At 47.2% G+C, this 12745-nt stretch overlaps 1 protein-coding gene across 2 annotated transcripts; it reads right to left on the bottom strand.

Moving 5' to 3' along the window:
• Positions 1-614: 614 nt before the first annotated feature.
• On the bottom strand, positions 615-10956 carry ZC3H12A (zinc finger CCCH-type containing 12A). 2 transcript variants are annotated; one of them, XM_064731746.1, is made up of 6 exons: positions 10953-10956; positions 10340-10783; positions 7336-7475; positions 5258-5492; positions 3465-3571; positions 615-3360 (listed from the first exon to the last, which is right to left on the bottom strand). In XM_064731746.1, exons 2-6 carry the CDS (start codon positions 10738-10740, stop codon positions 2372-2374), a joined length of 1872 nt encoding a protein of 623 aa, XP_064587816.1. In that variant the 5' UTR covers positions 10741-10783; positions 10953-10956; the 3' UTR covers positions 615-2371. The 2 variants fall into 2 exon arrangements, with proteins under 2 accessions (XP_064587816.1, XP_064587817.1); XM_064731747.1 differs by having other exon boundaries at positions 2482-3392.
• Positions 10957-12745: the final 1789 nt, after the last annotated feature.

Below are 12745 nucleotides of genomic sequence, written 5' to 3'. Positions count from 1 at the left end.
GGGAAGAGCTTTACTCCACAAGGTGAGCACTGATATTCCTGCTGCACTTCAGTCCATAACAAATCTTCAGAGCAAAACCTGGACATGTTACCATTCATGCATTCCACACTCAATATCTGACACAGATGTACTGTAACTGGATAAAATATGTATTTATTTCCTGGCTGTACTGTGGAATTGCTCCTTAAAGCCAAACACAGTCCATGCTGATTCCAAAATTGCCAGGAGTCTGGCAATTCTGCCGCTTTAAATGGCAATAAATGCTGCTTTAGCACCCAGGGCACCCACACTGTGGTGCTGAGTGAGAGCCAGTGCTGCTGCCCATGGCACCTGCCCTGGGCACTGAGCAAGCCCAAATCAGCAGCAGACACTGCTCATGCCCTTATCTGCCGCAGCACATGGATGTTTTGGTGTCACTGCATCGATTGCCAGCCTGTCAATAACAGCCTCAGGCTGCACACAGAGATCAAAGCCAGTCAGAGGAGCCCCGGGGAGGAAGGATCATTTCTCTGGCTTCCCTGAATGTTGAATGTTCCTCCACAAAGCCACCAGAGACCAAATATGTCAACTCAGCAGTTTTTATTTATATAACACAGTTTTTCTTTGCCAGGGCTGTCACATGGCTATTCAGTACATGGCTATACTGCATAGTGATACAGAAAGTTCAGCAAGTGTCAGCTGAGGAGTACAAAATGTTAAATCTTCTCATTGCAAGAGAGGCAGCAGATACCAGCATTCCACCAGAAACCCAAACCCACCTTGCCAAGTAACACATGGCTGAGGTGAAGACAGCATTGATTAAAAACTGCAAGCAGCAAGGTGCTGAACAGTAACATTAAAAACCATTTTATCTGTAATTTACAAATATGCAAAGTATCAGGTTACTTTAAAATTAAGAAGCATTTTGCTTACTAACATGAAACATTACTAATTTGTAATGTATCATTATTAACCAGGTATACAGGTTTCTGTGTCCCTGTGGTCTCATGGCACATGGTGCCAGTCTGGGCAGGTCATTCCTTGGACAGCAGAGGGAAGAGCAGAACAGACAACCCTGCTCCCAGGAGGGTTTCAGGACCAGCTGCCTTCCACTCTCCCCTTCCTAATTTGCCACTCAATAACCTTGGTTTAACCACAGAAGGGCGTATTGTATTTAGAAAACAACAACACACACAGATACAATGTGTATCAACAAATCAACTGCTTCTGGCCTGCGAGTGCCAGGAACATTTCTGCATCCCTTGGCACAGCAAAATTCCAGGACCAGAAACAATTACTACAGCAATTGGTTTTGCATATTTAAAATCTCTTACAGTACCTACAATAGAAAACATCTTACAGAGTAAGAGGAAATTAAACAAAAACAGTCTTGCCAAATAATTCTTATTCTACAATTCTGGATGCTGCTCTAGTTGGGCACAGCCAAAGGGTACAGGGGAATATTGGTGAGGAAGAAGAGAAAGCAACAGCTTTACAACACAAAATATTAAAGACTCCTTGGGAAGGCCCCTGGCAGCAGTCCAGATGTGACTGCAGCTGTTCTATTGCTGTCTGAAGGCAAAAGGCACATAATAAATCCTTGTCAGTGCTGCACAGAGCCAGCCTGGGACAGAGACAGTTCCAGAGCAGCACTCACAGCATGCTCAGCTCACCCACCTGCTCTGACACTGCAGCTGTCAGCACATCCCCAACACACAACTCACACCCAGCTCTGGAGCAGGGTGCAGCCACTCCTCAGAGCCAGGACTGCGCTCCTGGGAGCTCAGAGCTCACCCAGCACTTGTGGTCCATGGGGCACAACTACCTCAGGAAAGTCAGCTGAGGTGGGAGGGGTGTGGAAAACATCATTCAAGAAGTGCACCAGTAAAGCCAGTCAGAAAAATCCAGCTCCAGATGACATTTATAACCCAATATTTGCCACAGATCTAAATGGTGGGATTTAGTAAAGAGGCTTAGTCAGGACCTAACAACAGCATTGAAATAGCATTTGGGTCCTCAGAAACCAGCCTTAGGCCACTACAAAGGCAGCACCCACTTCTCTCACATCCAGTTATGGACAACTACAGGAGCTCAGGGTGTGCCAGACTCCCATGAACCCCAAAGGAACAGCCCTGCTCCAGAGCTGCAGCCTCCCTTCCTGCTTAGCCCCTGGGGAAGGCGGGATGATGGAATGTTCTCACCTCTCCCACAGGCACGTGGTCATAGCTGGAGCAGAATTTGCTGTGAGCACAATTTGCTCTGGCACCCAGCCTCCAGCTGGAGCCCAGTACTTCCAAAGGAATAAGGAGCACTCGAAGGCACCTGTGGCAGCTGCAGAGGCAATCCCAGCCCCTCCAGCTCTCCCCACACCTGCCTGCCCTCAGCACCTGCCTCACACCCCTGGGTTCTGGGCCTTGTAGATGAGGATCTCAGCTGCCAGCCTCTGGGGGTCCAGCAGCCGGGGGAAGCGGCTCATGACAGCGTTCACCAGGTGCGGGTGGAAGATGCCGCACAGCTTGACGTGCACGCTGGCCCTCTCCTCAGCAAACTTCTCCGGGTCAGCCCAGGGCCCTGAGTCCCCGTAGGGCGGCCCTGGAGCCCCGTGCATGGGGTGTGGGCCGGGCACACCGGGGGATCTCACCTGGGGCAGGGGGTAGGGCTCGGACCAGAACTCCCGTGAGCGCGGCATGGGAGCGCCAAATTCACCGGGCAGGCTGTACTGCCCTGCTGCACCCACGGGCACCCCAAAGCCTGAGAAAGAGTGGGGTGCCCCCGAGCGAGGCATCTCAGGGCTGTACTGCAAGAAGCTAGCACCAGAGGAAGAGGATTTGTGGGAGCTGTGGTTGTAAGAGAGCAGCCCGTTCTGCTCCAGGCTGGGGGAATGGGGGTAGATGGGTCTCTGCCTGCCACAGGTGCACATGGGCACCTGCTCCCCGTGGGAATGGTCACAGTGACTGGTACATCTGTGAGGCCACATGTCAGACAGCTGGTTCTCCAGAGAGCCAATGCCTGAGTCGAGATGCTCCTGAGAGATGTAAGACAGAGAATCCATGGGAGGTTGCTGGTACCTGTCAGGGGAGACAGTGCCTGACACGCAGCCTTTGGCCTGAAGCACAACGTCACTGGGCTTGGCTTTGTGGGCCAAGCTCTTCCTCTCTGCAGACACCTTCTGTACAGAGCTTTTGTCACTCTCTGTGGGCACAGAGCACAAGAGCTCTGCCTGGGAACCCCGCTTCCCCTTCTTCTCCTCCTTGGCACTGGTACTTCTGGTTGGGGACAGCCTTGCGTTGGCACGGAGCTCATCAGCCAACGAGCGCTGCGGCTGGTTGATCCTTTCAGGGTGGTAGAACTTACACTTAATTCCATAAGTGCATTTTTTCCCTGTAAGGAAAGCCAGAGCATGAAATGACCAGCTGGATTTGACTAGATTATGAGTGACACTTGCACAGGCACCTTGTTCTTTTTATTAATAAGGCAGATCTTACCATAAGGGCACTGCTGTTTCTTGTGTTCTGGAACTACAGGTTTCTTCCTGAGGAAGTTATCCAGGCTGGGGCCATGACGACCTAAGGGATCATCTGGAGGCATAAACCTAAAGAAAACCAAATTTCAGTCAGAAGCAGTTTACTTTTTTTGAGTTGAGGTTGGGTTTCCTCTCAAAGCCTCCCATATCATTGAAGATCAAAAGCTCTCTGAGCCCTACAAAGCTCTCCCATTTCCTGCAGAGATAATCCTCCTGCCACCCAGTCCACACCAGCACAAAATGCTTCCCCTTCAGGCACAGAGGAGGCTCAATGCCTGATTGTCAACCAGAATTACTACCTGCTGCTAACAATTGTCCTGTGAGGAAATCACAGCCTGGAACTCCTAGCTCCAAATTAGGAGCAGCTACTGAGATGCCCCAACTCCTTTTGGCTTTGTAGAAGCCAAAGGAGCTGGTGGCATCTCAGTAGCTGCTGAGATGATGCTTTGTAGAAGAGCAAAATGCTAGTGAAGAAATATTGAAAAGCTTTCATTATTTCTTTTGATTATTTCTTCTTTAGCATTTTGCTCTTCTCATGCAGCACTTACTATTGCTTCATTAGAAGAAGCCAGTGTGCTCACACAAATCTTTCTTAAAAGGCCAGGAAAATGTGATCATGATGCTCTGGAGTGTCTACCTAAAACAGAGGCTAGCCAGAGTTAGAAGAATAAAGTGGGGATTTATTAAAGACCTTCAACAGGTATACTTTGGGCAGTGCAAAAGCCTTGCACAGGCTACACCCAAGATGGACCATGGTCCTGAGTTTTTTAGATTAAGTTTGGTCTATTTGCACATCAGGGGTTAATTGCCCAATTACAGCTTCAGGTAATGAAGTCATATTCCCCAATTTGCTCCTCTCTCTCCAATTCAATTTTGTTGATACTTTTCAGGGCCTGAGGCAGAGGGTGCCCTTGGTTCTCAGGCCCAGAAGGATTGGATTGTCTGACTGTCACCATCATATTTTCTGGAAAAATCCCCTTGCCCAGGATTTCTCTCCTGGGAAGCTGAGAAGCCTCAGAGAAAAAGAAAAACTATTCTTATCTCATTTGCTTCTCCTGTGTTTTGCTACTTTGAAAGGTAGTTGGAGATTGTTTCATTGGTTTCATGCAAATTGTTTTGACTTATTGGCCAATTATGGCCAAGCTGTGTTAGACTCTGGAGAAAGAGTCACAAGTTCTCATGAGTATCTTTTAGCCTCCTGTCAGTATCCTTTCTGTATTCTTTAATATAGTTTAGTATAGTACTCTTTAACATAATATAGATCATAAAATAACAAATTAGCCTTCTAAGAACATGAAGTCAGATTCATCATTCCTCCCTTTCATTAGGGAACCCCAAAAATACAAGACATTATAAATAAACAAAACCATTTATTCTGTCTCTCCACAACCCAGACTATATTCAGCCCTGCTCATCACTGTTCTGAGTCATTCAAATCTCAGCACTCTGCAAGCTCCCCTCAATGTGAATAATTGAAAAAAAATCTGGCTAAGTAGGACTAAAATATTATATTAAAAATATAAAAAAAATTAAAAATTATATTAGAATATATAAAAAAAAGTTCTGGCTAAATATGCTTCAGTTAAACACAAGGCCCACTAAGAACATGGAGTCAGATGCATCGCTCCTTCCTTCATCTGGGAACCTTGCAAACACAAGATCTGACCAACACGTGATGAGCTTACTAACACTCCATATAGAGTTTCTGTACAAAAAATAAAACAATACAAGCTAAAAACAAGGCAGGAGCCCTACTTGTCATTGACAAAGGAGTACATCAGCAGGCGCTCCTCGATGAACTTCTTCCACTCGGGCCGCTCGCTCTGCAGGTCGCGGTAGGTGTCGTTGGACACCACGATGCCGTCGGAGTCGTGCGCCAGCTTGACGATGAAGCGATCGTCGTAGCACACCACGCGCTTGCCGCCCACGCGCCGCGACGGCGTGAACACCAGGATCTTCTTCTTCTCCAGGTCCCGCAGGATGTACTGGTCTGGGGCAAACACAGCGGTCAGAACACCTGGGGGGGACTCATGGGGGCCCCAGGAGGAGGGAAGAGAGGAGTGAATCTGACTCCGTTGATATCAGAAGGCTAACTTACTTTAATGTTATATTTTTATATTATAATTATATATTATATTTTAAATATTTTTATTTTCTATAATTTTATGTTTATATTATCATTTATATTTTCATATAAACGACAATATTTTTATATACTTTTAGAGTACTTTTATAAGTAATATAAAAGTATATAAAAATATTATCATTTTTATTTAAACTTCTATAGTACTTTTATATTTTCATATTATTTTAATATTATTTAATATTTTTCTATTTCTATATTACTTTCTATATTACTTTTATATTATTTTAATTTTTTATACTTTTATATTTTTAATACCACTTTTATATTATATTCTTTATTTTTATTGCTAAATTTTATTATTTATTTTTATTATTTTATTTCATTATTTTTACTTAAATATAAGTATACATTATATATAAATGTTTAAATTTTTATTTTATTTTTCTAATGTTTGCATTTTAATTTTTATTTTATTTTTCTTTTTAATTTTTAATTAATTTTTAAATTTTTATTAAATTCTAAAATTTTTAATTTTTACATTTTTATTTAATTTTTTAATTTATTTAATTTTTAAATTTTTATTTAATTTTTAAATTTTTATTTAATACTATACAATATTATATTAAAGAATGCTATACTAAAACTATACTAAAGAATAGAGAAAAGATACAGACAAAAGGCTTTACAAGAACGATAATGAAAAACTCACGACTGACTCCTCAGAGTCCAACACAGCTGATGGTGGTTGGTCATTAGGTAAAAACAACTCACATGAAACCAATCAAACATGCACCTGTTGGTAAACAATGTCCAGACCACATTCCAAAACAGCAAAACAGGAGAAGTTGAGGCTTCTCAGCTTCCCAGGAGAAAATCCTGGTGAAGAGGTTTTTCCAGAAAATATGACAGTGACACACCTACACAGTCCTTCACACAGATGAAATAGCATTATTGGAAAAATCCCTTTGCCCAGGATTCTTCTCTTGGGAAGCTGAGAAGCCTCAGAGAGAAAGGAAAACAATGTTATCTCTTTTGTTTCTCCTGTGTTTTACTGCTTTGGAATGTGGTTGGAGATTGTTTATCCAACAGGTGATTGTTTCATTGTTTCTGCTAAGTTATTTTAACTTATTGGCCAAACTGGGGCCAAGCTGTGTCAGACACTGGAGAGAGAGTCACAAGATATCTTTCTAGCCTTCTGTCTGTATCCTTTCTTTAGTATAGTAGTCTTTAATGCAATATAAAATAATAAATTAGCCGCCAAGAACATGGAGTCAGATTCATCATTCCTCCCTTCATCTGGGAACTCTGCAAATACAAGACATTATAAATAAACAAAAACATTTATTCTGTCTCTCCACAACCCAGACTATATTCAGTCCTGCTCATCGCTGTTATTCAAATCTCAGCTCTCTGCAAGCTCCCCTCAATTTGAATAATTCTGGCTAAATATGCTTCAGTTAAATACAAAGCATGTACCTGCAAGAGGAAAAATATCAAGAAATAAAAGACAAGAAGTTAGGAAGCAGAGCAGTATTACATTCCTTGTTTTCTGAATTATTGCAACTGATCCAGGCAAAAGCTGGCTTATGGGAGAAGTTAATGACTAATACTCCCTGGTCAGTTCAGCTCCTACTACTCAGACTTTCCATTCTGAAGTTAATTACTGACTTAGCCAGAACTCTGCAAGCTCACTAAGTGACAGAGCAGTCAGCCTGAAAAGCTGCTTTTGGTTTCCATATTTTCATACCTGTTATGAGTACATCTGGTCGGGGCTGCTCCTTCCTCCACGATGGCACAAACACTGTAATGTCCTTGTGTCCCCTGTCCCAGAACCACTGCACAGCCAGAAGGATACCTCGGCAGGAGAACACTTCTTTATTCCCATGGCTGCAAAGGAGAAAATTAAGACTTTAATCCCTTCATGATTCAGTGCACAGAGCAAAGGGAACTGGCAATTAGGACAAGCTTCAGTGAAGTGTTGAGGAGCACAGGCAGCAAACACAGATGCTTGTCTTGTGTAACAACAGCCTCACTCAGACCTGCCCAGCACCCCCGTTTGTGTCAGCACCTCAGGATACCAGTGAACACCCAAGGACTCACTGGGAGGGAGGGAGGCAGCAGCTGGAACTGTTGCAGCTGCTCTGAAACTCTCTGTTTCAAGCCTTCTGATGTTATTTTTAGCCCAGAGCACAATGTGACCTAAAAGCCCTTTGTGCTACTCTGACAGCCAATGCCAGTGACTGTTTCCTGCCACTGTACCCTCACCGGGCCTTTGCTTGCAAAGTTGTTCTGATCACTTCAGCAAAACAAGGTATTTTATATGCACTCTCATCTCAAGGAAAGATGATTCATTCCATGATGGCTCCAAACCTCATCTACAAATGCACTATTTGCACAAAATGGCATCATCTCCTGTCATCAGTGCTGCTCATGGCAGCCAGAGAACAAAGTTTGACAACCTTGTCAGAAGCCATGTACTGATGTAAAAAGCTTCTTAATTATTCATTAAGTCATATCAATAAGTTTCCAGAACTTCTAGGAGGAAACTACCCCTCCTGTTTTACAAGCAGTAGTATTTACAGTGCAATCAGCTCTTCTGCTGATAGCGGTTTTGACAAACTTCCAACACTTCTATTGCAGCCTGATATGTCACTGTGGGGATCCATGTTCTGTGACAATGCACTACACCAAAAGGGGAGCTGCTCTCACAATCCAGGAAGGTTTTCCTCACCTGGGCATTACCTGTCCCAAATCTTCCTCCCTCCATCTACACCTGAATGGCATTTCAGCCCCCATCAGCCCCGTTCCTGCAGTGGCACTGTTGCAGCACCACTACAGAGAAGTTTCAGTTCCCCTCCCAGCCTCACCCTTTCTTTGAAACTACAAAGGAAGTTGAAGAGCTGTACAAAAGTACTTATTCTAGAAGAACTAAACACTTGGCAACAGAACTAACACCTAAAGAGACACCTAACACACCTTCAAATAAGAATCCTAAATTACAAAAGGCTGAAAATCACCACCAGAAGATGCTCTAAAAGTTCTCTCCAATATCAGATGGATTTAGCTATAGCCAGGCATAGACTACTACAATTTTTTAGAGATAAGTGTGAAAAACAAATCCTTTTTGTTGGATTTTCTTTTGTCTTTGTTTTGGGTTGTTGGTTGTTTTTATTTTTTGAGTCTCTGCTACCAACCTCAAACCTCCAGAAGGCAGCTAATTGGGCTGATCTGATTTGGCAGCAGCCAAGGAAAAATTCCCTTAGAAGGAAGTAAAAGCTAATTTCCACTATGATTTGCATAAGTTTGTCAAGAGCTGTTGAAGGAGGCCGCTGTACCTACTGCAAATGAATCAGCAGGGAACATCACACCATCAATACAGGAAGTTTCAGAATGGAATTCCCCTTCTAGAGAATTGCTTAAAAAAGCCAGACTGCTTCTCTCATGTCAGACCCTGGGCTCCGGCCTGCCCTGACTCACAGCTGCTGTGATTTCCCCTCTGCAGTTTGGGGTAACTTTCACCTCTAAGAGGCTCCTCACTAACACGGCCAATCCTGCTGTTAAAGCCCAAGCACTTATCCAAGGTAAACTTTGTTGCCAGAGTCACTTATCAGCCTGGGCTCACAATAGGTCGTTTTCCACAGTGTTCCTAGAGCTGTAGAGAAGGTAGGAACTGGAGCAGGTTCTCTTCAGGAGTGCCAGGCATGGCTTTCACTCTCCTGCCCTGTTCCACTGCCACCACCATTCCTCATCCGCCCTGGGGCTCACCTGTGCCCCATCTTTTCTGTTCTGTTCTCAGAACTGTCAGCCAGGGCTTGGCAAAAACCACACCTGCAAACAAACCTCCACGCAGCACTTTCACCTCAGACAAACCTACTGCAACCGACACGGCAGCTCCACCCGCACCCAGGGTTATTTTTTATAAAATCTGCATACACAAACATAAACAACAAAGGAGGCTGCCTCTGAGCTGCAACAGAAAAAAGCTTTCAGGACCCAGTTCAGAAGCTGGTGTGTTAAATTTCAAGAGTGTGCTATGCAGAGGTGGGGAACGCATTGCTGGGGTGGGGTGAGGGCAAGCAATGTCCACCAAAGTGGGAGAAAAATCCAGGGTGAAAGTGGGAACATCACACCAATAAATATCCAGCCCTGAGATTCTGAATGTTTCATGGATACTGGGGGCTCTGGTGAGCGTCCATGAGAACCTGCTCCAGTAACACTGGGACACGTGAAACGGCGAGGATGAGTCACAGCCCTGCCTTGGTGACACCTCTGACATCTCATCGCGCTCTACCTCGTACAGAATTTCACCAATATACAAGAGGCACAATTCGGAGACAAGCCTCCAACGGAGCTCCATATTACAAACCCTTCTCTAATTAAGCCTGTAATTATTTATTGAGCAACTTCCTGCTACGGAAACTTACACAAAGCCACTAGCTGAGAGGACAACGTCTCTTCAGTTATCCCTTCATCGCCAGAGCCCAGGAGGAAGTGTTGGTTTCAGAGGAAGCACTGCTGCCCTCACCATTGCCCCGTGACTGGCGGCTCTGGGCAGGCAGAACAGGCAAGCCGGGCCCGCAAACGCAAACGTGATGCTCGTCCTCGTGTGTCGGAGAGGAACTTTGGAAAATATTACCAGCCCCGTTCCCAGCACCCAGAAGCGGCTGCTTTGAGCGTGGCACTCACAGCTTTTCACCTCCGAGCCCTGGCAGAACTCACACCCGACAGCCCCGCGCCCAGCCCGGACGCACCTCATGGCCACGTTGCTGCCATCGATGACGATGGGCTTCAGGTTGTCGCTCTCCTTCTCCTCGGGGCCGGGCGCGGGGGATTTATTGCCAGCACCGCCCCGAGGGACCAGCGGGGCCTCGCCGGGCTCGGGCGGGGCCTCGGGGCCGTCCCGCTCGGCCGGGCCGTGCTTCACCAGCTCCCCCAGCACCGTGTTGGTGTCGGCGCCCAGGCCCAGCTTCTGCAGCACGACGCGGATCTCCTCCGACGAGTAGCCGAGCTTGCGGAAAAAATCCACCTTCAGCTGCAGCTCGGGGCCGTCTCCAAGCCCCTCGGGGCTCTCGCTGCCGCTCATCCCCGCTGCGGGCCGGGCCGCGGCCGGCAGCGCCTCAGGCCAGCCCGGGGCGACGCTGCCCGCGCTCATGGCTCCCGGCGGGGGACTCGCGGCCTCCGCTCGCCGCCGGGACCTGCGGGGCGACAGCGGCGTTAGCAGCGCCCCGCAGCCCGGCCGATCCCCGGCTCCACTCCCGGCCAAACCCCAGCTCTGCTCCCGGCCGAACCTCGGCCCCAGCTACACTCCGTTCCCGGCCCAACCCCGGCTCCACTCCCGGGTCGGCCCCAGCCCCCCGCGCTCACCGGGCCGCTGCCACCGCCGGGCTGCCACTGCCTCTCCATGGGGCCGGAGCAGGGCGGGCGGCGGCCGCTATTTATACCGAGAGCGGCAGGGCGGAAGGGCAGAGCGAGGGGTGGAGCGGCAGGCTCGGCCCGGCCCGGCCCGGCCCTCCCAGCCCAGCCCTCTGTGCTGCCGGGCTGTGGCTCCGTGACACGCGTCCCTTGCACCGCCTGGGTCCCAGCGATGCAGGCGGCCGTGATTCAGCCACTGGTGGTTTATCAACGCGGCCGTGCGGAGATAGGAGCTGGCAGGAAACATCTGTCACCCACCGGTGCCTGTGCCTTGCCAAGCGCCAAACCGCACCTGTATGGAAATACAGGGGTTAAATCTATATTGTGAAACGTGCAAAAACTTCACATCTCTGACTTCTGATTAATCATGCCTAAACAATTTAATGAAGGTAGTTGCAAATTTGCTTCCCCCAGGCCATGTACCGGAGCCCAGCTCAGGAGCGAGGAACTCTCCCAGTTACAGGAATGCATTTGCATTCATCTTCCTTGTGGTTACCCCGAAACAATCATTTTTCCTTGTCTCTGGCTGTGTCTGAAACCACACTGTGTGCTCAACAGTAACACACACACAGAGCGAGATTCAGATCAGAGATAATCCTTACTCAGTCCTTAAGTAGGTGCTTTCCCAACACTTCTTTCCCTTGGAATCTACTCCAGTCAGCATGAATTTAGTATTGTTTGTGTGCTTTTGCTTCCAGGCTAAAGTCTATTGCACCAGAAAGTGTGGCCACAGACGTACTTCCTATAGGCCATACCCCAAGGAAGAGGAACAAAGCTGAATCTCCAGATTTATGCAAAGCAGTGGCAGCAGCCACATCGCTCTAATTTGGTGAAAGAGAAGCCAGGAGAGAGGGAGGCTGTTGGCTTCTCCACCCAAAAAGTCAGAGGGAGTCACATGCTGGGCACACCTCAGAGCTCCTCATGGGTGATTTTGACTATTTTTTCTTTTCTTTTCCACAGCTGAAAACTGCTTTGAACAGTACTTCTCTTTTTTTTTGGTAGTGCAAGGGCTATGGTGGAAGCTGCAGTTTCTGAGGATGTGAAGATTCACAGAACTTTGCTGGGATTGTGGATGCACTGAGGCTGTCCAGCTCCAGGCAATGATGATGATGATGATGCCCACAGCAGGACAGCTGCATCATGCCCTTTCTGTGGTGGGACAGGCTGTCACCTGGTACTGCCAAACCTCTGTCCTCTGTCACACATCTGTGGCCACAGGAAAGAGGTGGAAGTCCCCATCAGAGCACAAGAAAGCACTGGGCTGTTCCAAGGAGGAACCTGTGACACCGAGGGGAGGACAGGGCCAGATGCTCTCAGGATGGTCATTAAGAGCAGCCAGCTGCATCTCATCCTGCTGAGCTGGGAATTCTGGTGGACAAAAAAGGAGCTAAAGCATCCAGGGACAGCAGGGACCCCAAAATGCTCTGTGACAGCAGGAGCCCATGGATGGGGTCAGTCCCTGCCTGTCCTCCACCTCCATCCCCTTCTCTGCTGACTTTCCTCCACCCTGGTTCCTTGTTCATGAACAAGTCCTCAAAATCTTAATGTCACATTTTCCTAGGGATTACCACCCCCATGTCCCACATTTTAAAGGAAGAGCTCATCCTCTGGCAGAGCCTTTCATCTCCCACTCATGCATTTAACACAGCCAAAATAGTTGATATTCAAGGCTCCCATTATCTGCTGGTGGGGTAGGAGCTGGCCTTGTGCCAGTTCCTTGCTAACCAGCCACAACCAGGAGCCCT

The sequence above is a fragment of the Zonotrichia leucophrys genome, chromosome 23, assembly GCF_028769735.1.
Source record: "Zonotrichia leucophrys gambelii isolate GWCS_2022_RI chromosome 23, RI_Zleu_2.0, whole genome shotgun sequence".
NCBI classification, from domain to species: Eukaryota; Metazoa; Chordata; class Aves; order Passeriformes; family Passerellidae; genus Zonotrichia; species Zonotrichia leucophrys.
Note: the sequence above shows the minus strand (reverse complement) of the source record. Positions and strands in the feature narration are given on the sequence as shown.

Bases quoted from the DNA above. Each gene is read 5' to 3' on its own strand.
- ZC3H12A (XM_064731746.1), bottom strand. From the start codon at position 10,740: ATGAGCGCGGGCAGCGTCGCCCCGGGCTGGCCTGAGGCGCTGCCGGCC. The intron at 5,493-7,335 runs GTATGAAAATAT...TGTTTGCCCCAG, and splicing joins ACCAGATGTACTCATAACAG to ACCAGTACATCCTGCGGGAC. The intron at 3,361-3,464 runs GTAAGATCTGCC...CTTTCCTTACAG, and splicing joins GAAACAGCAGTGCCCTTATG to GGAAAAAATGCACTTATGGA.